The sequence below is a fragment of the Strongylocentrotus purpuratus genome, unplaced genomic scaffold (assembly GCF_000002235.5).
Source record: "Strongylocentrotus purpuratus isolate Spur 01 unplaced genomic scaffold, Spur_5.0 spur5_scaffold_16, whole genome shotgun sequence".
NCBI lineage: Eukaryota > Metazoa > Echinodermata > Echinoidea > Camarodonta > Strongylocentrotidae > Strongylocentrotus > Strongylocentrotus purpuratus.
The window spans coordinates 10,380,617-10,407,851 of record NW_022145601.1 but is presented as its reverse complement, the minus strand read 5'-3'; the positions used below and the strand labels follow the sequence as shown (position 1 = coordinate 10,407,851).

General features: G+C 38.4%; 1 protein-coding gene across 1 annotated transcript; it reads left to right on the top strand.

Moving 5' to 3' along the window:
* Nucleotides 1–2,250: 2,250 nt before the first annotated feature.
* Nucleotides 2,251–25,806, top strand: LOC105447277 (NACHT, LRR and PYD domains-containing protein 5-like). Its single transcript, XM_030987360.1, has 6 exons — nucleotides 2,251–2,370; nucleotides 8,491–8,570; nucleotides 19,941–21,502; nucleotides 22,293–22,484; nucleotides 25,007–25,171; nucleotides 25,792–25,806. The coding sequence occupies exons 1-6, from the start codon at nucleotides 2,318–2,320 to the stop codon at nucleotides 25,804–25,806; spliced, it is 2,067 nt and encodes a 688-aa protein (XP_030843220.1). The 5' UTR covers nucleotides 2,251–2,317.
* Nucleotides 25,807–27,235: the final 1,429 nt, after the last annotated feature.

Here is a 27,235-nt window from a genome sequence, read left to right as displayed (position 1 = left end):
ACAAATCAATGTATAATTACCTACATATCCATTCATGATACATCCTTGAAATTTGTCTATATCACAACCACGGCCACAAAAATCAGTCTGTAATAACTTGCACCAGCCACAATTTCCCCCATGCAAATGCACATACTATGATAACTATACAAAACAAAAACAAAGTTATCATAGGAAGACTGAGTATCCAAATCTCTTTATAGTTCATCGGTTATATGTGTTGAGGATAATTCTTTGAAAAGCCTCCAATTTGCATGCTTGAAAGACCACCTACTATCGGTAATTTTGGATATATGCCCATTTTGTACCTTTCCTATATAGGTATTTATAATAAAACGATCGCTACCTAGATTTTCTCGAGTTGCTTCCCATTTGCTCTTTGCTGCTAAAGCTGGAGCGACTGATGTAAGATCGAGACACGATAGCTTCCCTGTTTGGGGGTCCCACCGGGTTCCCCTCTCATCATTCAATATTACGAGATTACTGTCTGCTACAAACTCTTCGATTTTTCAACCATTTGGATCAGTTGTTACACTTCCCCCAAATAGTGTTGTGGCCATTGAAATCACCACAAACTATCAGATTCTTATTCTTATGCCGCGTTATGGCCTTTAGATTTTGTTTACTCAGTTTTTACAGGGATTGTAGAAGTTTACAATCGTGAACTGTGCATAAACAATGAGGCTTTTTGTTAAGATTATAAACAACATTTTGAAATTCATCCATATGATGTATTAAACCTTGTGCATTCCATTGGGCGATGTGCAATCCTAGGACTGCGTTATCTGTCCTATTGGTCATTGCGTTCTTTCTTCATTTATAAGAGTCATCAAAATAGAAGGGTCCAATTTGATGTTCAAAATCTCTTTAACTCTGTTCGGTTATTGTTTTCAAAATGTTTTCAAGTTTTGTTTTCTGTTTTTGTGAAATATATCACCATGGTAAGATAAGCTATAAACTCTAAAAATCTGTCCTTCATTTCAGTATGTTCCAACATTTTTGGAGGGTCATGTGGTTGCTGCCTTTGTCGGTTGGACAACATTCCTGACGCAGACGGAGCATTAGGTTCGTTCACATTGTTTTAACGATTTGATTCGGTGCTTTCTGGCCTAATCGGATCATTGCTGGCAGCATCAATAGCTGGAATTGGAAGGGGGTTTCTTGGGTTTTGCATAGGTTGTGTTTTGGTTGCATTCAGGGAGGGTTGTGCTTTTACTTTAAGTATTAATTTTTTTTCTTTATATTTGGGGCACCCTTGGTATGCTGCTATGTGCGGGCCTGAACAATTAATGCATTTTGGCGCCTTTTTTTTGTTATTACACTCATTGTATTCGTGATTTTCGCCGCACCTTGCACATCGCGGGCTTTTTGCGTGGCAATCTTTGCTGAAGTGTCCAAATTGTTGGCAGTTATAACACCGAATTAAATAGTCCACGTAAGGCATAACAGGAATATTTTCGAAATCAATTCTAATGTTTCCTGGTGGATTTTCGTTTTTGAAGAACTGTATTAACATAGCTTTCTTTGCTCGTTTCTCTTCTTTAATCTTCTATACATTATGACTCCTTGTCTTTTTCCTGTAATCTGAATTCCTTCTTCTTCTGTAGTTTCAAGCGGTATTTGATCCACTTTCGGGCTTGTTGATCACCCTTACAGCAATGCCACCAAAAATGGTTACCTTCATAAACGCCTTTACCTGGTGGTATGTGTTGCATTGTATTGTCAGTTCATTTCCCTTTCTAATAACCCGTTACTTTTCCAATCTCCCTTCTACCACTAGTGGTCCTAGCTTCGCTACATGTCCATCTATCCCTTTTATTTTCACTGTCAGATATTCCTCATTGACATTGGGCCTTTCTCTTGTAGGACTTTGTGGTAGCTCTGGGTCATTTTCCTCTGACCGTACTCTTGGTCTCTGGTTATTTCTAACTTTATGCCTTACTACTGTAAATTCATCCTCCCCTTTGTCACTGTCCATCCCGTCTACTGAACCTATGTACTCTGTCATTGGCTTCCCAATGCTGCTTACCTGTTTTGACCAAATTCTTTCCTTTTCCAGTATCAGGTAACTATATCCGGATAAGGTATTCCCAGAAATTTCAAAAGTAAAAGTGTCAAAACACAGCACGGAAGCCGTCGAGTTGTAGGTGTTGGGAGAGTGAGTCCTAGATGGTGATGATGATTATGATGATGCTTAATTATCTAATTATAATAGATAACATCGTTCTTTCATTTTACAGAACTTGTAACAGTTTATCAGAGTGGAGATGACCAATCTATTAATGCCTCTGGAGGGTCAAATGTCAAAAGCTGCACGATGACTGGACCGGTGACAAATTTGACAATCCACAATCATCCACCTGAGTCGAGGTGAGTTTATGCTCAACTTTTTTTAGGCGAGAATGAGGCTTTTGTTACGCGTTCAGTTAAAAACACGGTTGCGTCCTTTCTCATTTTCGTATAAACGTCGACCTAAAACGCCGATCTTAAACTCACAAAATAGTGCGTTTTGGATCGGCGTTTCTCCAAAAAGACGGTTTATTGGGAAGCATAAACGCGTTTAAATGACGGCAAAATAAACGAAGCATGCTCAGTGCAGGCTTGCGAATCCAGTTGCAGAGCCCGAATTTGCCTGGAAGAGCTGGAGAAGGGAAGCATAAACAGTACCCCGTGGAACTGCGTCACACCCGCGTCACACTGTCCCGAAGTTGACTCCAGTTAGACACACGAATATGGAATTTTGAATTTCGCACGAAGATGGCCCCGAACTTGGTCAGCAGCTGATCAACACACGATAGCGCCCGAACCACACACGAAGGCATTTTTATTAAGTAGTTTATCCGCAGGCCACACGAAGGCTACAACGATGGCTTCACGACGTCGTATTAAGAGTTCGATGCGTTCGAACTAGGTCACGAAGGCGTCACGTGACCTCCCCCCCCCCCCCCCCCGATGGTATAAAACCTTCGGCCGACCGTGGGAAATCAACTGTGTTCGGAGATTATTGATGCTCCAAAGTGGGGGGGGGCACCAACAAAAAGGGCACATTCTGTATAAAAAAGGGCACCTACAAAGGGAAAATCTCAAAGCGGAAACATACAATTTTTTAGACATTGGTATATATCACTACATTGTGATTACATTCTCTGGGATGCTTTTAATATTTGTTTCTCTTTGTACATTATACAAGATATTGCTTCAGCATCATACTTTGCAGTTGGATGTGATGGTATAAATATTCTTTTGCGAGCAAGCGAAGCGAGGACAATTTTTAAGATTTGTGACGTCGCCGTGCGAAAAATTACATCTTATAAAGAGGAAAGTCCTAATCCTAATGGGTTATAAGCACATTCTCATAATGGAAGACTGAAAAGACCTTTAATAAGAAACATACTTATATCATCTATAACTATAACTACGAGTGTGTGTAGCGAGCGAGCTTTGGGGGAAATTGCTCTTAGTCGCTTTAAATTAGGGGCGCGTTTAATGATGAGAGGAAAAGGCTAATTTTCAGAGGTGAAAATGGGGCACTTCTTATACCTCAAAAGAGGCACTCACCTGGGAAAAAAGGCATTTATGAGAATGGTAAATGGGCATTTGTCGACGGAAATGGGCGCACCCATCAGATTTTGATAGGGCAATTTATAAGAGGTGAAAAGGTGCATTTATGAAAAGGGGATAGGGCCCTAATTAGAAAGGAAAAGGGGCACGTATCATTGTTAAAAGGGAAATTAGCAAAGGTGAAAAGGGGCACTTATCGTACCTAAAAAGGTTATGAGAAGGGAAAGGGGCTCTTTTTTAATGGAGGCACTAATCATAAGGAAAAAGGGGCACTTATTAGAAAGGAAAAGGGTCACATGTGAAAATAAAAGGTGCGATTATCGGAGTTAAAAAGGGGTAGTTATTAAATGGGGAAGGGGCACTTCTTACAAAGAAAAAGGGACACTTCTCAACTTTGAATAGGGTTATTATCAGAGATGAAGGGGGCACTTATCAAAATGTTAAAAGGGGTATTTCTCGTACCTGAAAAGGGGCACTTACTAGAGATTAAAGAGGGCACTAATGAGAATGGAAAATTTACACTTATTGCAAAAACTATTTTTTTATCAATAGTTAATATGAGTGCACCTCTTAAACAAGTAAGAATCAAGCAAAGAACAGAAAAATGGATGAACAATGAAATTATTGCGATAATTAAAGAGAGAAATGTAGCTTACAAAAATATGAAAAGGGATATTAGTAATTTGGATCTCGCAAGAAAATACAAAGCATTAAGGAATCTAGTACAAATAAAGGTTAAAAGAGCTAAAGTCGAATATTTTCAAGATCAAATTGAAGAAAACAAACATGACTCCAGGAAGTTATGGAAAAATTTGAAGGGTTTAGGTCTAAAAGGCAAAGGGAAAAGTGCTCAAGAGACAGTTATTAATGTCCAGGGAGAATTATGTCATGATAAATCAAGAATAGCAAATGAGTTCAATAATTATTTTACAACTGTGGCTGACAAGTTAGCGTGTAAATTACCAGTAAACACGAACAAATTCCATGCCGACAGTGAAAGATTTCAAAAGTTTTATGACGAGAAAGACATCTCAAAAGATAGTTTTCACTTTTCTCCAGTTACAGAAAAGTTTGTTTTAGATGAGTTTAACAAGTTGAAAGTATCGAAAAGTACTGGACTAGATATGATACCAGCCAGATTTTTAAAAGATGGGGCGAGAAATTTGTATGAACCTTTGAATTATATAATCAATTTATCTCTTATGTCTTCTACCTTTCCTGACGACATGAAAATTGCAAAAGTAACACCGCTACATAAAAAGAAAGACAAAACTGACGTTGGTAATTATAGGCCTATCAGTGTTTTAAGCGTAGTTTCAAAAATTTTGGAAAAATCGGTTCATGCTCAAATAGAGAAATATTTTCAAGAAAAAAAGTTAATATATGAATTTCAGTCCGGCTTTCGTAACGGATATTCCACTGAAACATGTTTAATACATTTATCGGATTTTGTTAGGAATGAAGTTTCTCAAGGGCGCTTTGTTGGAATGGTTCTTCTGGACTTACAAAAAGCCTTTGATACTGTAAATCATAACATACTGTTAAAGAAATTGGAAGTGATGGGTTTGGATTCGGCATGTGTTAAATGGTTTAGATCATATTTAACTAATCGTCATCAAGTGGTAACTATGCAGAAGGTAATATCTGATTCCCTGCCTATTAAATGCGGGGTTCCACAAGGGAGCATTTTAGGCCCCATTCTCTTTATGTGTTATATTAATGATATGTGTACTTGTGTTAATGATTCTAAATTACTTTTATATGCTGACGATAGTGTGTTACTATATTCAGATACAAATCCTAAGTCAATTGAAGAAAAACTAAGTGCAGAATTGGCAAAATGCATTGAATGGATGACAGACAACAAGCTTAGTTTACATGTTGGAAAAACAGAAAGTATTTTATTTTGTTCGAAGGGAAAGTTTAAATATACACGTGACTTCAAGGTTACCTATAATAATAAAGTGATTGAGAGAAAAGATTCAGTAAAATATTTAGGAATAAATTTAACTAGTGATCTGTCATGGACAGCTTTGGTAGATTCAATTGCCAAAAAGGCTATTTTTTGTATAGATACCAAACTTGTATGAACATGAAGTCGAGACGTATTTTGTGTTTTGCTTTGATACAATGTTTATTTGATTATGTTAATGCTGCTTGGTACAGCAGTCTGGGCAAGATGGATAAGAAAAAGTTAAGAATAATTCAGAATAAGATGGTAAGATTTATTAATTGCTTAGGCCCAAGAACACACGTCGGGAAAAATGAACTTGAAGAAGCAGGTATACTCCATGTAGGTCAAAGGTCTAAACAACTCGTGTTACACCATGTCCATAAAATATACTACTCAGATGTAGATCATTATATTACTAATAATTTTACTCGTGTCTCAAATATCCATGGATACGATACAAGAAATAGTCATTTTAATTTTGTTTTACCTAAGCGAAAAGGACAAATTGGAAACTCTTTTTATTTTAATGGTATCCAATTTTGGAATTCTCTCCCAAAACATGTCAAAATAGTTAAGAATTTTTCACACTTTAAAAGTGTATTAAAACAATACCTAAAGCATGAATCCCTTCCAGAACAGTAATATCAGTTATCTTAAATCACAGTTCATTATGTGTAGCGCATGTTTTTAAGTTTAATCTTGCATAATATACCGTAGATTATTGTTTGCTATAAGTTCTAGAAATTTTTGTTGTTGTTTATGTTATATTATTTATTCGTAATATTCGTAGTAGTTATTAGTTGTGATATTTTATTCTCATGCCGTACTGTACACGTACTTTATAGGACCCCGTTGGAAATAAGCCTTTTCCGGCTTTCATGGGTTATCCTGTCAATGTATCTTCTCGTTCCATTTTGCTTTATGTATGCATTCAATGAACTATACTTGACGAATAAAATCAATCAATCAATCAAGGAAAATGGTAACTTGTCGAAGGAAAAGGGGCACGTGTCAAAATAAAAGGGGCACTTATCAAAGGTTAAAAAACTAATAAGGGCATTTTTCAAAGTAAAATGGGCACTTTTTTAAGTATCTTACGAAGATATAGGGCCCTTTTCCTATGTAAAAGGCGCACTTTTGGGGTCCTTGACAAAGTGGGGGGGGGGGGGGCTTTCACGATACCAAGGCACATGGAAAAGCTTGAGCTACTTAAATTCGGCTGTCTTCACCGACACCGTGGTCCCATCTCGATGGCTACACGACGGCATTGCGAGGGCTTCAGGTAGTCGTGTTTCCTTCCTAAGACAATTGGGCAGCTTCTTGTTTCCTTCGTATTGTCTTCGTGAGGCGAAAAATGCCCAATGGCACTGATGATCATACGAAGTAAAGGCGAAGGCTACACGATTTGCCAAGATGCCCTCACGACGGCCTTCTGAAGAGCAACATGGACACACGAATTCAACACTATAATGAACCTTCGCAAGGTCTTAGTCTTATACCCCATTCACAGTGGCCTCAAACACCGCGACAGCAGCGGGACTGTCCCGCTGCTGTCGCGGTGTTGTCTTCAGTGTGAAGGCTCGGACCCGTTATAAACTATCGCGGGATAACACCGCCTAGCGATAACGCCGACACAAACTATCGCTAGGGACGCCTAGCTACAGCAGCGGGACAGTCCCGCTGCTGTCGCGGTGTTTACTCAGTGTGAAGGCTCTCCGCTATAACACCGCGACAAACACGTGTGATTTGTTTACTTACCTATCACTGACCTCTTTTCTACAGCAATGGGGAACATAAAGTGAAATAGAAATAAAGTAACCAGTGGATTCAAATTGATTTTATTATTATGTAGGTATTATAATTATCCAAATAAAAATATTTCACACTTCAAAAAATTAAAATATTCTGACTGGAAGCAATAAAAATGCTAGTTTTTTAAAAAGTAATATGATCGAGGATACAAAAAGCAACTTGACATGTTTACCGCGCAATTTCAAGCAAGTATTTCCGGTCATATCGGGGTCACTCGCGGGTCATGAGCCATGCATACACGTGTTTGTTACGGAGGTAATAAAAATCACCCGCTGCAGCGTGAATGGGTACATGATATTTATCCCGCTGCTGCAGCGGGATAACTTTTCTACTGTGAATGCATTTGTAGCGGTGTTATGGCGGTGTCGCCGCTCCGCTACAACGCCGCTACAAATTTCAAAACCACTGTGAATGGGGTATAAACTGCATAAACTATTTGATCTCGGTTGAGTGAATTCTCCCGTCCTCTTTGCCTTCCGTCTCGTTACTAAAGCACCCTGGTGTCAACTTCGGGACAGTGTGACGCGGGCATTATGATGAGCGTTTACGATGAGTGTTTCAAAACGCTCATTCTGCCTTCAAAATTGAGCATAAACGCACCCTAGGAAAACGGGGTTTGAAGATATATTCCTCATTATGACTTAAATGGAAATAATCCGAAGGAAAACTAAAAGGAATATAATATCTAAGGACTTTAAATTTCCCCCCGATAACATAGGAAATATGAAATGGTAAGGCTCACTGGCGTTGCATCAGTCTAGCTATTGAAGGCACTGATTTTATAGAGGGCACTGTTAATTCAAGGTGGGTGAAATAAGAGAGAACAATTTTTTTTGTGTGAGGGACGATTCATCTCTTTTTCACATTTCCTTGCCCAGCCTCTATTCCCTCTTTGGGGTATAATTTACCTCTTTTCCGATGGGACGGCACACGTGGCCCATGTTCTTAGTATAACTACGCCACTGGTTGGGGCATTAGTATACTCATTAGTTAATGAAAAAGCTTATCTGAATCAGGTTACTATTGTAAAGGGAAGGCAAGTGTTTTTTTCCCTCCCTTTTTTTTTTTGGGGGGGGGGGTGTTTTTATTTTTTTATTTTTTTCTTTCTTTCTATCTTTAATATGTTTCAATTTTATTTTGTCTTTTTTTTTCTTCTAATAAAGGGCATCTACTAGTCAAAGTCAAGGTAGCAAAGGAAAGGCTGCTGTATTCTCTGGTGGCAAGGAAAGGACACAAATGGGCGGTAAAAGATAATTTATTTGTCTTGATAAATACAAATATTCATCTGTATAATTTTCTTCTGGTAGAAAGGTATTGGTGTAGACTGGTGTTTACTGTTGTACTAAAGTGTCAACAAAAAGTGCTTTGTTGTAAACGGGTGTTGGGATTTAGGCTTGTGCAATTCTGCTCATAATGAGTTTGAAATATATTGAAATTGAAATTTTGATATATTTGATAAAGAACAGTCACATGTGGGTTTCGCAATTATAAGTGAAGACATATAGAAATTCCAACACAATGAAACGAAAAAATAGATATATGCTTGAACTTTGCCTATATCACCACAACGGCAACGATCAGTCTGGTTGTCATCCGGGGGGGGGGGGGGTTACCATAGCAGCGGAGCACTTTGTAAAGGGCAAATCTTAATATCTCAATGTATGAAGATTAAAAATGTAAGGACTAGACACCCTAATTTACAAAACTACCAACAACAAAACACAAACAGAGGAATATACAGCAATATTAAATATTAGTTATTTAACTCTACTGTTCTTATAATCTGAGCTCAGTGTAAACTGTTTCCAGCGCCAACTGTAGTATCAACTTCCTAGGGGCGTCAATCCGTTTAATTTTTTTTGGGGGACACTGAAATCTGAGTGTCCAAGTTGCGCATAGCGAGCGAAGTGAGCAGAGCGTTATACGGCGTGGGGCAGGGGCGTAAATCCGTACCGAGGAGTGGGGGGATGATCGGCGATAGCCATCACATACTAGCACGAGCACACGCCCACACTAATTTACGCAAGCGCGCGCGATCGCGCAAGCACAAACACACAACACACACACACACACACACACAACTCACACGCACACACACACGCACACGCACAAACAACAAACACACACATACCCAAACACATGTATATAAATTTATACATGCATACATACATGCATGCACATGCCAAATTTGACAACCATAAAGTAAAAGAATTGGACATATTTCGAAATACTGACAGCTGCAAACTGTAGTGTTTCATTATAATGAACTCCGAAATAAGACGACACACTTTCGAGTAGTAACATAAAGATTGAGTATTTCGTCAGGAAGATGCGAACTCTTTATTTTGAGTCCCATCACTTAGAAAATGATGTATAATGGTCAAGGGCGTCGCTAGACCTTTTTTAGTAGGGGGGGGGGGGGACGGGGGTGTAGAGGCCAACGATTACCGACAAAACTAGCCCCCAATTACCGACAAAATTAAATGTCCCAATATTTACAAATTCAACCCTATATACCCGGGGCCGAAGGCTAAATTGTTTTTCCTACAGACTATCTATAATACTATAAATGGTCATTTTCCTCGACGACATAAATATACGAATTATTTCGTCAACTTAGTCAGCATCATAGCTATATATTTTAATGCAGGCGCGGAGCTAGGATCTCATTTTAGGGAGGGGCGGTAGTGAGCGGGCGAATCACTCATTCGCGCGCTCATTAGGGGTGTGTGGGTGATAGGCCTATCGCGCGAAGCGCGGAAGCTTAGACGTTTCCTTAAATTATTAGGAAAAGAAGACGATTTATTGTACTGTTCTCGAATGTTAACCCTTGTCTGAATGAATTCCCCCCCCCCCTCCAGCGGGAAGCGCGAAAGCTTTGGCGTTTCATTAAATTATTAACAAAGAAGACGATTTTCTATACCGTTCTCGACTGTTAATCCTTGTCTGAACTCAGGTCCCCCCCCCCCGCCCCCCCCCCCCTCCCGCGCGGAAGTTTTGGCGTTTCATTAAGTTAATAGAGAAAGTAGACAATTCGTTGAACCGTGCTCGACTCTTAATCCTTGTATGAATTTAGTTTCTCCCTCTCTCTCCCGCGCGAAGCGCGGAAGCTTTGACGTTTCATTAAATTATTAGAGAAAGTAGACGATTTGTTAAACCGTGCTCGACTCTTAATCTTTGTCTGAATTCGGTTTACCCCTCACGCGCAAAGCGCGGAAGTTTTGACGTTTCATTAAATTATTAGAGAAAGCAGACGATTCGTTGTACCGTTTTCGACTCTTAATAAGCCCTATTTATCTAAATTCAGTTTCCCCTCTCGCGCGAAGTGCGGAAGCCTTGACGTATCCTTAAATTATTAGAGAAAGCAGACGATTTGGTGTACTGTTCACGACTCTTAATCCTTGTCTGAATTCAGTTTCCCCCTTCCCGCGCGAAGCGCGAAAAGCTTAGACGTTTGATTTAATTATTATAGAAAGAAGACGATTCGTTGCACCGTTTTCGACTCTTATTAAATTCATTCAATATAAACAACAAATTAATTCATTCATAGACCTACACAAACATCACATGCATTGCAGCCCTTAAATATCATCCACTCGTCCCCTAAGTTTTAGGTGTGAACAAATGAACAAATGGACTTGGGCAATGCAACAGTTACCGTATTATTTATCACTCTCGATCAGATGCGTTCACAGTTTTCACACCTCTTAAAAAATGTTTTTTGAATTTATATAATGATACATGTACTGTGTTTATTAATTAAATCTAATGAATTCTTTAATTTCCTCAGCCAAATCCTTTCTCAAATATAAAAAAAATAAGAATGCGTACAGGCTTACCTTGAAATAACTGTAGAGACAAACGGCCACTCTAAGTCTTGAACACGCCAGGTCTGGAACTTCAGTATTCATCTCCCCCCCCCCCCCCCCCCCCACACTCCGGGGTCGGAAGGACCGTATGCGCGTTCCTAAATCTCCAGGAAAGGAGTATCTTTTCACGCGACAAAATCCGGCCCGAGAGTTGTAAAAAAAGGGGGTGTATTTGACTTTTCACCCGGAGATTTCTTTAAAAAGGGAGTGTTTTTTTTCTCTCTCTCTTTGGACTCCTGAGAAATGTAAAAAGGGGGTTATAAAATATCTTGAATATAATAGAAAAATTGATCAAATCCCGGGGTCAAATTCTTGAAATTCCTGCTAGCTTTGAAAGCTCATTCAGGATTTTTTTTTTGTTGAAAAGTAAAAACATTGACCCCCAGTCCCCCTCGATCGGTACATTTAGCCGTGTTCCGGATTTTTTTTTTGGGGGGGGGGTCTCCAAGGCAGGAAAAGCCAGCGAAAAGCCGGCGAAAGGGGGATTCAGAAATGTTGGCAGTCCTGAGATAGGGGGGGGGGGGTGCTTTCAAAGGGAGGGAACGAGCATACGCGTACCCTAATTAACACTGAGTGGGGGGAGGCGGACATCTACTTTACATGATTGCACTTTTTAAGCTGGCGCACTTTACGTCTGGGCTATAATAATACCTTGCAAAATAACGTAAAATTATTCTGGAGTTTATCAAGTGCTTGTTCGCGCACGTCGCGCAACTACTCTTAATGATCGTGACATACTGTATACGTGTAGGCTATACAGTTATACATACATACAAAAATAACTCATTTCTCATGCATTATGCTGAAATTGAAACAATCACATTTTTTTCCTTCTTCTTCTTCTTCCTTTTTTTTCCTCTTTTTTTTTGGTAATCTCAGGGGGGGGGGATATTTGTACAGGCCATCACACCCCCACCTTTAAGCGAGGGGGGGGGTGCATCCCCCCATCCCCCGGGATTTACGCCCCTGTTGTGGGGTCCAGGTAGGTGTGACGGAATGTCTTTCAAAGTGGGGGGGGGGGAAGGCACCAATAAAAAGGGCACTTTATGAAAAAAGGGGGCACCTACAAAGGGAAATCTCAAAGCGAAATATACAATTTGTACATCGCGATTACACTATCAGGGATGATTTTAATTTTTTTTTTCTTCCCTCTTTACATGGTGTGAGATACTGCTTAAGCATTATACTTTTGCAGTTGGGTGTGATGGACTGAATAATTATTTGCATTGAGAGCGAGCAAAAAAAAAAAAAAACAAAAAAAGAATCCTGATGGTGTTTTAAGCGCAATCTACTCGTGAAAGACTGTCTTTGATAAGAAACCTAATTATATCATTTAAAAATGCGAGCGAGCTTTGGGTGAAAAAAAAAAAGTTGCAACTAGTTGCCCTAAATTTGGAGCACATTTTATGGTGATGGAATCGGGGGCACAGATCCAAAGGGAAAAGGACACTTATGAGAACAGAAAAAGAGCACATGTTAAAGTAAAAATGGGAATTATCAGAGATGAAAATGGGGCACTTCTCGCACCTAAAAAAGGGACACTCAGCTGAGATGAATAGAGGCACTTATTACAAAATGAAAATGGGCATTTGTCGAAGGAAAGGGGGCTCCTATGAGATTTGTATAGAGGCATCTATCAGAGGTTTAAGAAGGGGGTATTTAAGAAGGGGGAAGTGGCTCTTTTTAAAAACAAAAAGAGGCATTTATCAGGAAAAAGGGTACTTATTAGAAAGAAAAAGGGCCACGTGTAAAAATAAAGGGGGGGGGGGCACTTATCAGAGGGGAGAAGTGGCATCATCAAAGACGAAAAGGGGCACTTATTAGAAGGGCCCCTTTTACAAAAGAAAAGAGCACTTGTTAAAGTAAAAAGAGCACCTGTCAGATTTGAATAATGTCAATTATCAGGTAAAGGGTGGTAAGAAGCACTTATAGGAATGTAGAACGGGCACCTATTAAAAACAAAAAGGGGCACTTATCTGAAGTAAAATGGGGCACCTTTCCTATGTAAAGAGAGGCATTTTAGGGGTACTTGAAAAAGTTGGGGCACTGTGCCCCTATTGGCCTTTATTCATATGGAACAGTCGCTACGACAAGATAACATCCATTTCACACCCAAAATAAAAATCGTTTTAAAAATCAAAATAACTTGTTAGGTTTCGAGGGTATTTTAAAATGTTGGTACTTATGATACTAAAATATCTTAAGTACCGAAATGTAGGCCCAGTGGCGTCAATTTATTGTGTATGTTTTTATACTTGATTCATGCGATTTGGTGAATAGTTTTAGTTAACATTTAGATAAACTCCTTAAGCCCATTCAAACCATCGCACGATTTTTTGTCACGTTTTGACCAATATTAACTTATTTAGATAATCACAATCACAATGTCTGAATAATTGTATACAGTGCGTCCCTAAAAAAACTATATACTTTTGAAAAGGCTGCTGAATAAAAAATATATAATTCTTGGGGAAAAGTTTTATATGTATGGAAAGCTTATTGACTCAACTTTTATATGACACCAAAAAGTCCGATAATAATTAATGCTTGGGTGAGCATCGCTCACTTTTGTAAAGGGTATGAAAATTAGGTTGCACAGGAATAAGCCTTCCTATTTGTGAGAGGTAAATCCTTTTGAGCTTACGGAATTGAGGATGATATGACCAATTTATGATCAATTGTGATGGGTTTGGGTTTGCTGAGTGAAATTTGTGGTTTATAGGAATAACATTTTATGCATGAGTGAACAGGAATTGCATTTTTTATTGTAGCATTGTAACTTTCCCTGGTAGACTCAGTGGTGTGTTCATGGGAGTCAGGATGGGGTGATGGTACATGTTGCAATTTCCATGTTACAAATTGTTTACATCTGTGACTTTGAATATAAACCTTCAATTATTGTAAGATTAGTTGAACATCTAATTGATTTACTTAATACTCGAGTAGAGATTATGTAAATTGAATATTTAAATACGATTTGTTGAGAAAAGGAATGTCCAAGATATCGGCTACTTATTCTTCAGGTAAATGGTAACTGAAATGTGGGGTGAAGGTTTTTATTCAAAGTCACAGATGTACCATCAATGATCCTGTCTCCCATGAACACAGCACTGAGTCTACCAGGGAAAGTTACAATGCTACAATAAAAAATGCAATTCCTGTTCACTCATGCATACAAGTTTGGTTTAATAAACCATGAAATTCACTTAGTAAATCATGAATGTATCATATCACCTTCAATTTTGTAAGCTCCAAAGGATTTACCTCTCACAATTTGGAAGGCTAATCCCTGCGCAACCTAATTTTCATACCCTTTACAAAAGTGAGCAGTACTCACCCAAGCTTGAATTATTTTTGGACTTTTTGGTGCCATATGAAAGTTGAGTTCATGAGCTTTCTATACATATAAAACTTTTCCCCCAGAATTATATATTTGTTATTCGGCAGCCATTTCAAAAGTGTATAGTTATTTTTGGGACGCACTGTATTTAGAATAACATATAAGATCTTAAATTTGCGTCAATTTTGGCGCCAATTTAAGGAAAAGTTTAATAAAAAAATGTCCCATTAATATAACAAATTTTCGGCGTTCCAGGGCAAAAGTGGTGCCCTCCCCTTACGGAGGGCGCAAAATTGGCGGTGCATATTGCTCCTATTGTCTCATTTTCGCTCGCTCGATCACTGCAGCACAAACATAGCTCGTTCGACGTCACTACCAAACTAGCCAATCAGCTGTCAATGACGTCATATTGAATGCGGCGGCAAATATATTTTGTGAAATTATCGAGAAATTGACAATTTCTAATTGCAAACTAGTTTTATTTTTGGATGGAAAAGCAGCCATTGTTATCTTGACATTCATTGAAGTAATCAGGATAGGGTAGGTTACTTCTCAGATGATTCAAGAGGTCCATTTTGTGGATAATCTTTTAATTTCTTAGAATGTTCGACTGTGTTGCAGGGTACCGGGTGTATGCCATTGGGTGTGATGTGTTCGCGCGCTATAAGTACAGGCCACAGCGCCGCCGGGTGTATTCTCGTACTGATGTAGGTGCAAAGCTAGAATGGCTACCACGCCCACTTCCCTCTCTATGCCTTTCTGAACATTCCTTTCCTTCTCAATACAATAACTTTCACCTGCCTAAGTTATTCAAACCATACCGCCTCGCCACTTCCATTACGTAATCATTAAAAGGATCCGCATATACAACATTTTCCTGCTATACGTTGTACTGCAGGAAAATACAAATCTCCCTGGTATACCTTACAGTCCCAACGATAAATATGTGCCTTTAACGAAGCAGGCGACAATCGGCGTAGCAGACGACACTTGATAGTAATTTTCTATGTGAGATTGCTTTGCTAAATATAAATTACTTTGTTAATAAATATCAACTAAAATTTCTTTTACATTTCTTTAAACCATCATTGATATTTAATAATTCATGAGTGAGTAAAAGAAACATACCAAACTATATAATTATATGAAATACTTGCTGGCAATTAGGGGAGTTTGACGTGATGACCGATTGCACCCTTCTGTTAATAACCGAATAGTCCATGGTGTGTCATGAATATTCATGTTTTTGCTTACCTCGGCTAAATGTTTGCTTCTAATAAGTTGAAAAATTACGGTGGGGGGTTGGATGAAATGGACATAATGAAATAGGCAGAAGTGATCTATTATAATTCATGCTTTTTATGTTTTGTGTGCTCGACCTATAATCTTCAAATCGCTTGGCAAACTGAGTCCAAAGTCAGACTTGTTTCACATGTGTATTATAGGCAATGACGAGCTTGCAACCTATTTTGAAAAATTACGGTGGGTGAACGTTCAAAAGTCAATGAGACATGAGGGCTCCAATGAAAGAGCTAGTGATAGCGTACGTCGGGTGGATGTGCTTTTCGTTTAAACAAAATATGAATTTTTAACGATTTTTAAAAAAAACGTCCATAGGCTAACATGTTAGGCTGCTGACTCTGACCATGCTCTGACGATAGGGGGCGTTGTGAAATGAGACTAAACGGAGCTATATGCTGGGCATATTGCTCCGTTTAGTCTCATTGAGAACGCCCCCTATCGTCAGAGTCCAGCAGTCTATAAACATATTAGCCCATGGACTTTTACCTCCAAAATTGGAGGTAAAATTGGAACCCTCGTGTCCTATTGACTTTTGAAAGTTCACCCACCGTAATTTGATCAAAATAAGTCGCAAGCTCGCCATTGCATATATAACGCATGTGTAACAAGTCGAACTTTGGACGCAATTTACCACGCGATTGTAAGATTATAGGTCAAGCACACGAAGGATAAGAAGCATGAATTGTCATAGATCAGTTCTGCTTGGTTCAGTATGTCCACTTCAGCCAACCCCCCACCGTAATTTTTCCATTTAGTATAGGCAAACATTTTACCGCGGTAAGCAAAAACATAAATATTCATGACACACCATGTACTATACGATTATTAACAAAGGGGTGCAATTGTGCACCACATCAAACTCACCTACTTTTAGTCAAGTATTTCATTGTATTATGTAGTTTGGTAGGTTTATTTTACTAACTGTTTAATTATCAGATATCAATGATAGTTTAAAGATATGGAAAATGTTCTTGTATGTTATATTAAGCAAAGCAATCTCACATACAAAATCACTGTCCAGTGTCGTCTGATCCGCCGATTGTCGTCTGCTTTAAACGTTCTATAGACGGCGAACTAGCTACGTTTGTGCTGGCGAAAATGAGACAACCGGAGCATAATTTCGTATTTATGACAAAAATTGTATCAGTTTAACAAAGACCAATTTTCATTGATGTTTCTTTTGTCACTATTAATTTTGCGCCCCTCTAAAAAGTGGCGCCCAGGGTACGCCCACCCCCCCCCCCCCAACCAGCTTGTACATCATGCGCATACAAAAACACATAGGAAAAGGATATCTCATTTAGGGCATCAAAAATAAAAAAATAAATCACATTTTTGAAGAAAAAAAGGTTTTAAAATCACACACCGCTTACGTTAAAAGGGTACATAATTCATAAATCATACACACAAGATGACGAGATTAAAAGGAACACTATTTGAGTGTTAAAGCAACACGCCGATTACACTGTTAAATTGTTAATCAGGAAAAATTCCACAATCGTGTGTAGAAAAACCTTCAGGGAAGTTTAGGGTATAGAACTTTTCTAAAATTAATGGTAAATGACATACTTGTTCAGGGTATGATTTGGGGCTTCGATGAAATACTTGCTTAGGGTACATGTATGCGCATGATGTACACACTGTAGCACAAACGTGACGCACACTTGAAAGTTTGTCAAAGTGGAACAAGGAATCTCAGTCTAACGATATGTCCATTATCAGCTACTGGGAATGAGGGGAACAAAATCAACCACTCAACCACTGTTGTTTGTGTCCCCGGGAAGTGATCCAACTTTTGTTCTTCTCGGTACTTTGTTTAGGACAGCAATATGGTCAATATGGTCACCTTTCTACCACTCTGGCTGCATCTAAATGGTGATATTAATGACGTCGTGTACATCGATAAAGATGTGTCAGCTTCCGGGTCAGCTACATTCCCGAGGCTTTCTCCCTGGTGCTTTCTACCCATGTACTACACGCTCCCTGCCTGGCCTTGTCGACTCTTAAAACTAATGGGAACATTCCCGAGATCATAAATTAATAACTTTAATATACACTTTGTATGATTTTCTCCGATTTGGGCCGATTTGGAACTGAATGATCATAAGGGAGCGTGTGCGATAGCTTCAGCTTGCCGCCGAATTCGTCACCCTTTCCGGGACCCTTTCCCGGATTGAGTACTGCCAAAGCATGAAAATGGGCATAATGTCAATAGTAATAGGGATACACAAAGAATATTACAGTATAAGACAGTATATTTGGCTATTGTACTGCCATGTCCGCCAGCGCAGAGTGGTGGGTTTGGTAAAGCTTCCTGAATCTGGCCTTCAGTCTTGCTGACCACAGTCCACGTGCAGTCTCTTGTTTTGGGTCTGTTTTATGTTTTTAGTCTTTAAGTTTACCCCGCCACAGGATTAGGGTTAGGAGTAGACCGAGGGATTAGATAAAAAGAGAAATTGGAATGGTGTGATATTCTCCCAGGGACCAGGAACCCGGGACCAGGATATTTTTTAAAAGTTTGGAATGAATTAAAATTCTGTTTTAGTATTTTAATTAATGAAAATTTATATCTCCGGGCTAAGGCCCATAGGGTACCCCTGGTCTTATTTTCATTTTCTTATGAAATTTAACAAAATGTTTAAAAAAAACTACTACACTAGGCACGATGAAAGTCATATTTTGAAAATAAGCGATTTTCTATCCCAAATCCAGTCATTTATATCAGTGATGTCATGAAAGTCGGTTTCTATCATAATTGTAGATATGGTCTTGAGTTATGATTCTTTTATATGGATCCATGTTAGATTTTAAGAGAAGAGAGCGGGTAATCTGTGTGTCAATTGATTTTAATCGTTTGTGAGTCTTTGTGATCTATTTCACCAATTCAATGTACTTCAAATTAATGATGTTTTGTACCAGTTACTCTCGGTTATTTTGTGAGTGTGTATGCGTGGTGGAGGAGGTGGGGGTATTGGCATATTTTTTTTTGGGGGGGAGGGGGGTACAAAATTGTGCAGGAAGGTGCTCCTAAAACGCTAATACCTAACAACAACAACATGTTTCAAAAACCTGCTTTGCCCTCGTATAAAGCGCTGTGGCATTCGAGGAATTTCTTCCTACCTGGTACCCATTAACATCGCATGGGTGGTAACAGTATTCAGCAATCGTGTCTTGTGTATCCACAAGTTGCAACAAAAAAGGGTTCTAGGACACTACCCCCCTGGACATCCGCCCCCGGAAAACCACCCGCAGTCAACTTCCCCATAGGAAAAATGCCCCCGGGACAACTACCCCCCGGACAACTACCCCTATGACAACTACCCCCAAGGAGAACTACCCCGGACATCTACCCCCTAGGGGGTAGTTGTCCTAGCGGGTAATTATCTGGAGGTAGTTGTCAGGGGAGTAGTCGTCCTAGAGGGTGGTTGCCCTAGGGGGTAGTTGTCCCGGGGGTGTAGTTGTCCTAGGGGTAGTTGACTGGGGGTAGTTATCCGGGGGTGGATGTCCAGGGGGTAAATGTCCGGATATGACCAAAAAACACCAAACAGTTGGGAAGATGTGACTTGGTCTAGAGGTACCGTTAGGTCTGTCTTTACTTACACATTAACTCTGACTCAAACTGTGTGATTAGGATGTAGTATGACTGGACCCTGCAAAACACAAATCATTGACAAAGATTTACGTCAGAATGGGTTGTCAGATGCCCCCTAATTGTCCACTGATTGTCGCTTATCTTTCCTCTGTTTTTAAAGAAACATCACGAACCTAAATATGTCAATAACGTGAACTGTGTGGGGTACTAATTAACAAACATAATAATGATATGTATTGAAGGGCTATGGCTATATAACTACAATGTTGCGAAAATAGCTTGACCGTTTATGAATTGGATTGAACCAATAGACTCATAACGACAATTGTGGTAGTAGAAAGGCCCTTTCTTATCTCTCTGTTTTTGAACTCATTTGAGGGAGTCATGAAAAAAATTGTCTAAATGTAGCCCGAGACCCCCCCCCCCCCCCCCTTACGGTGAGATGTTGTTAATATCTTACCCATCATTCTCACGCTCGTTTGCATCTTGTTCTGATCCTCTCCTTTTCAGGTGAACACGGTGAGATGCCTGACAAAGTACAACGATTCAGAGAGAAGTTAAAGGCTAGATATATCAAAGAATTTAGCGAGGTCAAAGTATCTCCTATGGACCCCGATTCACGCACATGGCTGCAGCATATCTTCGTCAGTCTCATTTTAATGTTAGGGTGTACAGGAGATCAGAAAAAAGAAATTCGATATGAGGATCTGTTCAGTTTCATTCAAAAAAAGACTGAGAAAGGGTTCATAACACGATTAGCCTTTCTTGGAGAAGCTGGTGTGGGCAAATCGACATTATTTGCAAAAATAGCCCTCGATTGGGCGATGGGTAATTGTCTCCAAGATATCACTCTTCTCTTTCACGAATCATTTCGAGACATAGAAGATAGCCCCTTCTTTGGTGATATCGTTATGAATCATTTCCCAGATGACACAGAGATTATAGGGGAATGGATTGATAAATACATCAAGGATAATCAAAGGACAGTTCTGATTTTACTGGACGGACTGGACGAGGCTAAAATGGACATAAAATGTCCAAACCGTAAACTTGCTATCGTCTCGATCGCAAGAAGGGAGAGATTCATTGACACATCCGTTCTCATTAATTCACGTCCTTTTGGAGCTGATCAAATCAAGAGCATTCCGAGAATCCATGAAGAGTATTCTTACATACTGGTTGAGGGTTTTACGAAAGAAAACACAAAGGAATACGTCAAACATTATTTCAAAAATGAAACAGCTTCTGCATCCAGTCTTATCCACTTCATGAACACTAGCAGTGTCGTTTCTGAGTATATGGCACCATTCCCAATATTTTGCTGTATGCTGTGTTACATGTGGAAAGTAGAATCTAAGCGCAAAACAATTGAGAAGCTACAAACAATCTCCCAACTAATGAAAGAGATGGAATTCGCTCTTAGGGAACAATATTCGTCAAAATACACTGACAGTGAGAGAGGGTACCAATGTCATATGGAGAAGGCTGTTGAAGCCATTAGAAAGGTTGGTCGTGTGGCCTTCGAGGGGTTGCTGAAAAATCAGCTCATCTTCATCAAAGAGGAGATGGAAGCCTGCGATGAGGCTGCAGCAGTAGCATGTCATGTTGGGATTCTGAGTGAGAAAAAAAGGTTGGCCTCAAAGGAAATCAGACAACAAGAGGGAAAGCAATTCGTTCAAGAGTTCTGTTTCCCTCACAAGCTACTGCAGGAACACACCGCAAGCCTATACCTTGCATCGCTGTATAACCACAATCGTTCGAAATTCAACAGAATCTTGACACACAAGCTGTTAAATGACTACAATGAATTCAGATATGTCTTGTACTTTACTTTAGCTCATGGAGGTGAAGTAGGAAAGTCGGTTCTGGAAGCCCTATGCAAGAAAATTGATGACATCAAGTTCATCATTCAGTGTGCATTTGAATGTCATAATTCAGAAGCCATTGGTCCCGTCAGGAACCTGCTGAATACGGAAACATATTTTAGTGTATCAACTTCTAGTCTGTTTTCAGTTCCAATCGCCCCATTTCTCTTCACACTGGAAGCAATAGGGAAGGAAGTAGTAAGTTTTGTGAATAGAATAGTAGACGTATCTCATTTACATTCATCTAGTCTAATTGATATGTTATTATATCGACGGAATACTGTGCTTTCAATAATTACATAATCAGTATAATTATGCAAATTTGGCTACAAACAAATGGACAACTAAACATTATACCGTCTGTTATTTGCTTTCCGGTATTCTTACCCATAATCATTTAGAACTGCCATTTTGTCATTATATACGTACTATAGTGGGTTGTATTCCAATGTGTATTGTGTAACCAGTCTCACATGAGAACGAGAATCATGTTACCGTTTGCCTCTTTCTCATAAAATATATAAATTTAAAGGACTTACTAAGAAAGAAATAGAGTAACAATTACGGTTCTTTCAGGATTAAACAAAGAGAAAAAGTGAAGCCAACCAAACGAACTATAGAAAATATAGGTCATTCTATATTCAATATACCCTCCATAGCTACCTCAATAGCTATCAAAATTTCAGGTATAGATATTACAGATAATACAACAAAAACGATAAGTCTAAATTAGATTTGTCCTGTTCATACCACCTGCCATAATTCGTGATGATAATAATGAGTGCTTCTATCCACGCTATTTACATGATACATGATGTCAGAATCTTGCATAATGGTGAAGACATCAAGATAAATAACTTGGTGTGTTGTTGTATTACTTTTACAAACAAATGCATGCTATAAGAATTGTTAGCATATGTTTGGTTTTGATTGATTGAAAGTATTATTTATAGATCGAATATAGATTGAATGCTAAAATCCTTTTTTTTTTGTACAGGTAAGAAGAAGTTCCTCGATTCGTGAAACATTGGCTGTTAGCGAGTCTTTCGAAGGTAACGCATCATCGTCTGATGTCGCAGCAGCAGTAGGACTCTTCACATTGCAGAACTTACGGGAATTGGTCATCACAAACGCGCGCCTGGATGACAAATTCTACACAGGAATGTCTGCTGCAGCTTCACGGTCCAAGGTTTCTGATTATTATATTAACCTTCATGAATCCTAAATCATAATTATCATTATTTCTTATCCGATGCATGCTATTTGTTTCTTAATAAGATAAGGAAAAGTATTTCATTCATGCACAAAGTTTGGTTATTTACACTCATAATTTCTTTCGCTTTCTTTTTACAAAGTTGAGAGGTCTTTATCATCTTAAAAGGCTTGTAAAATGGTCTTGCTCTCCTCTACCTTCAGCTCCACCCTCTTTCTCTTCCATTTCCTTTCTACTTATCATTGATTTTCATCTTCCTCTCTCATTTTTCTCTTCGACTCTATGTGGTGGCGCTTGGGTCCTCGAGAAAACTCTGACCCGGCCCAGTCAAGGTCTTTGCCACCCTCCAATATATGAAGAAATCATTTTCACTTTCATCTTTTTCTTTTTGTTGTTGTTCTTCTTGTTCGTCTCCTGTTCATATGTTGTGTTTGTTCAGGTTAAAGGCATCGTTTAACAATGTTAAATCTGAGATGCATGGCCCCATGTGTTATCAGTGTCTGTGATATGTTGTAATATTGAAGCCCTAAAAAAATTGCGATTCAAAATGATCATGAAGTAAAAAAAAAGTAAAAATCTTTGAGTGACCGGTTTTACCAAACTCATTTTCCCAAATAGACTGTAGTGTTATGAAAACCGTCAGGAAAATTTTTAAATTTCGATTTCCAATCATAAATATCTTGATAATCAGACAGGCGATCGACTTGTAAGAGTCATGGGGTTCCTGACTGACCTAAAGGTTTATAATTATCATTGCAACATGAGCTAAATCCAGGATTTTGTTTCAGAATCAGAGACAAATATACCCAATCACTTTAATCTTTATTTACATTTTTTTCATAGCAATATTGGCACTTAACAAACTATAGGACGCAAGACATGTTCCACTCGGGATGGGAAGAAATTTTCCCTTGACGCTTTTCCTTGCCGCCAGTGCGCCCCTACACTTTTACAATTCTCCTGCCGCCATTGTTGATACACACACACGCTCAGTGGCGTAATTAAGCAAACATGTTGTATGAGGGAGCCCTTCCCTGTACTAAGAAGTTCATGCAGCTATTATATTTCATAAACATTTCACAGTATAGCAACTCCATGGGTAAATTACATATTTTATTTTTAAAACGCTAGAAAATTTCACGTTTCGTACTATGGAACATTTTGAACCACATATATATATATATATATATATATACATATAAAGTAGGTCTGAACTTAATATGCGACCTTCCAATTTCGGGGAAGGAGACTCGATCCTATCTAATTATGTAGATTAACGGCTTACATTTTGTTTAGATACAATTATTATGCGAGAAAGCGTATCTAACAAAATTCCTTTTTTCAATAGTGAAACTTTGCATTCTGGACGACCTCCGAATCTGAACAGTGTGTCACATTGTCTTTAGAACTTGAATTCATTATTTACCAAACAAATATTGCTCATTTTAATTTTATTTAATTTATCGGTAGGGAGACCACTTTATACAAAAGCTTCCCGTAGTCTACTAGGAGTTACCGCATCTTTTTGCAGAAATATTTCACCCATCTTATCTTAGTTTTGAAATAATTCTTCAAATATATTTTAGATTGTACAAGCCTATAGCATAAGCGGCTTGGCATAATACACGTGTATATGAGAGAATTCCCGTTTTCTATTCAGGACATTTTGATAATCAATAGCAAAGACTTGCATTCAGAAGATATATGAGAGGAGAAGTTACTAAGAAAATTATGATATGGGTCTCTATTATTGAATAATGAATAGTCTCACATATTTCAAAAGAATCATGAATCATGTGAATAGATTGCATTTCAATCTCAAAATGATATCAAATCATATAAATGTGTATTTTTAAAGCACGTATCCTATAAATAGAATTTCGCATTTTTATTTTAGAAATTATTTATAGTTTGTCAATAGTCTCAAAGAGGTATTACATGTACACTGTAGATAAAAAGATATACAATTTCCATTCTTCTGGATTAGCTACTTTCTCTCTTTCCCAAATGTCACAATGAACTAGATTTATATAAAAACGCGTTTTAAAGACATATCCTAAACATAATATTTAGCAATATATATATTTATTTATTTTTATTTATTTATTTATTTATTTTTTTTTTTTGGGGGGGGGTCAATAATCGCAGGATATGAATTTTACATGTGCATTGTGAATAGACGGATATACTTACACTTTTATTTTGTTAAAAAGACACGTTCTCTCTTTATCAAACATCTATAATTGATGACATTTGTTTGACTTTCTTCATCTCGCCTTTCTTTTTTTCTTCTCCCAAACCCATTTCCCATTGGGTTTTTCTCTCTGTCTCTGTCTCCGACTGTCTCTCTCTCTCTCTCTTTCCCTTGAATTAAAAACCTAAGTAGAGGATACTAATGTCATATTATATTAATGACAGTTAGAATATTTAGAACAGAACTGTCATCTATACTTGATAATAATATTCACTCTATTCAACCTGTCCTATCACATCACCAGATTGAGAAGCTGACGCACTGCTTTGCAGATCTGGGTTCTGCTGCATCCTGTCATTACGCGAGAGGTCTATGCTCTATGCCAAATCTTCGATCACTGAATATGAACTTTATGGAGCTGAGTGATGAGTTCTACTCAACGATGGCCTCCGAGGCATCAAGATCAAAGGTATACCAAACACTATTTCTATTGGAAACGAAATATTGCCAGTTTTGCATTCTTCAATCTCAACTGATGGGGTGACTTTTTTTGTTATACTATTTTTAAAGTCTTCATTTATTTACATTAGTTAGGAGCACTATCCTATTAATATTATGAATAGTTAGGCCATGCTGAAAAGGAAATAAATACCGGTAAATAGAGTGACCCTTGGTGTCATAATGTAAGCCTGTTTTAGAAGCATGTTTCCTCGAAATACCTTTTCGCATTCTATATTTAGAAATTATATACATTTTGTCAGTAGTCGCAGGAAATTTATTTTTCATGTGCATTGTAAATACACGGATTTAATTTTTTTTTTTGCATGAACGACACGGTCTCTCTTTTCTAACTCTTTATAATTTATCACAACGATATCTTTCCAAATATATTTGCACTCTTCAAACTCAACTTTTTAGGTAACTGTAATTTTTCCACCCTAAAATATATAATTTATTTTCATTAGTTACGAGCACGCTAATATCAATATGATAAATAGTTTGGCGATGCTGACAAGGAAATAACTCATGTGAATAAAATGGACTCTGGTGTCATCATGAATTAGATTCATATAACAATCCGTTTTACAGACACGTATCCTCTAAATAGTATTTCAATTGTTTTTAAATATTATTTATGTTTTGTCAATAGTCTTAATATAAGAATAACATATATCACGTACACTGTAGAGGGGAAGCATATTATTTGGGTCAATGTCGCTATTCATAAGGACCGCTATTCATAAGGTCCGCTATTCATAAGGTCCATTATTCATAAGGACCGCTATTCATAAGGTCCGCTTTTCATAATTGGAGAAAAGGGTCATTATTCATAAGGGTCATTATTCATAAGGACCGCTATTCATGATACGAAATGAGGTTCGCTATTCATAATACGACCCCCCCCCCCCTCGGCTACGTTCCTGGTCCTGTAGGGGGGGGGCGATATATAGCCCTGAATAGTTGTCTCTTTTTAAAGTAATTATATTTTATCTGTTATCTTTGATAATTATATAGAGCCAACCCCCGCTCATGTGGTGACGAAAAAAAAGTAAAACATAACACACATGTAATCCTATCGTAAATTTCCCACTAGTTGGAAATCTTGCCCCACCACCCTGCCCCCGACTGATCTTATCCAGGCTACGCCACTGAGATATTAAGTACGCCAAGCAGGCCCATTATCCATTTTAGCTTGCTATTTAAGAAACTAGTAATTGTTTATACGACAATAATGTTTTTGCAGAAAGTAATTTTTATTAGGACTTATGGACCTACAAATTACTGAGCGGAATTGGACCTGACAATTGGACCTAAGCCCAGTATCTACCGATCCCCCGAGCCCCCCCCCCCCATCAGTACGCCCCGGCGCGGATCCAGAATTTTCCAATGGGGGGGGGGGGGACGGAAATTTGAAAAATGCGCAGACCGTTTTTTCAACTCAACATACCAATACTGACAAGGTCATATTAGAAGCACGATACGGGTACCTAGAAGCAGGAACAATTTTGGAAAGGGGTGCAAGCTCACTTCACGTCTCTTGTCCGATATCAACATTCCCCGTTTTTAAGATATACATTTTTTGACATTTTCATCGGGGGGGGGGGGGGGGGGGGCTAAAGCCTCTTGCCCGAAAAGGTAATTTTCTAGTTCACAATTCTGCTTGTGAGCGAAACGAGCGAGCAAAAATTTGAGCATTATATGTTTTTTGTGAAAGTGTTATTTATCACCAAGATAAACGAGAAAAGATATCAAAAATTCATATTCGGGCAGCTTGCTGTCCCCCCCCCCCCCCAGTGCCCTCCCCCACCCATTACGCGCGAAAGCTTTGAACTTTCATTAATTATCAAAGCTAAAATGTAAATTATTTTTTAAAAATACACAATACAGGGGATGCAACCGTTTACATAATGTCTTACGGTAAAAAAAAAATCGTATCTGATTCTGAGTATCCAATTTCCTTACTTATATGGAAAATATGTCGTGCGACATTGTATATTTACGAAAAGCTTGAATATGGTATATAACTTAAGTC

What these genes read in the sequence shown, in the direction of transcription:
- LOC105447277 (XM_030987360.1), top strand. Translation starts at nt 2,318, where the DNA reads ATGACTGGACCGGTGACAAATTTGACAATCCACAATCATCCACCTGAG. An exon ending in AATCATCCACCTGAGTCGAG is followed by an intron (nt 2,371 to 8,490) that starts GTGAGTTTATGC and finishes CTTCTAATAAAG; the next exon opens with GGCATCTACTAGTCAAAGTC. An exon ending in GGAAAGGACACAAATGGGCG is followed by an intron (nt 8,571 to 19,940) that starts GTAAAAGATAAT and finishes TCTCCTTTTCAG; the next exon opens with GTGAACACGGTGAGATGCCT.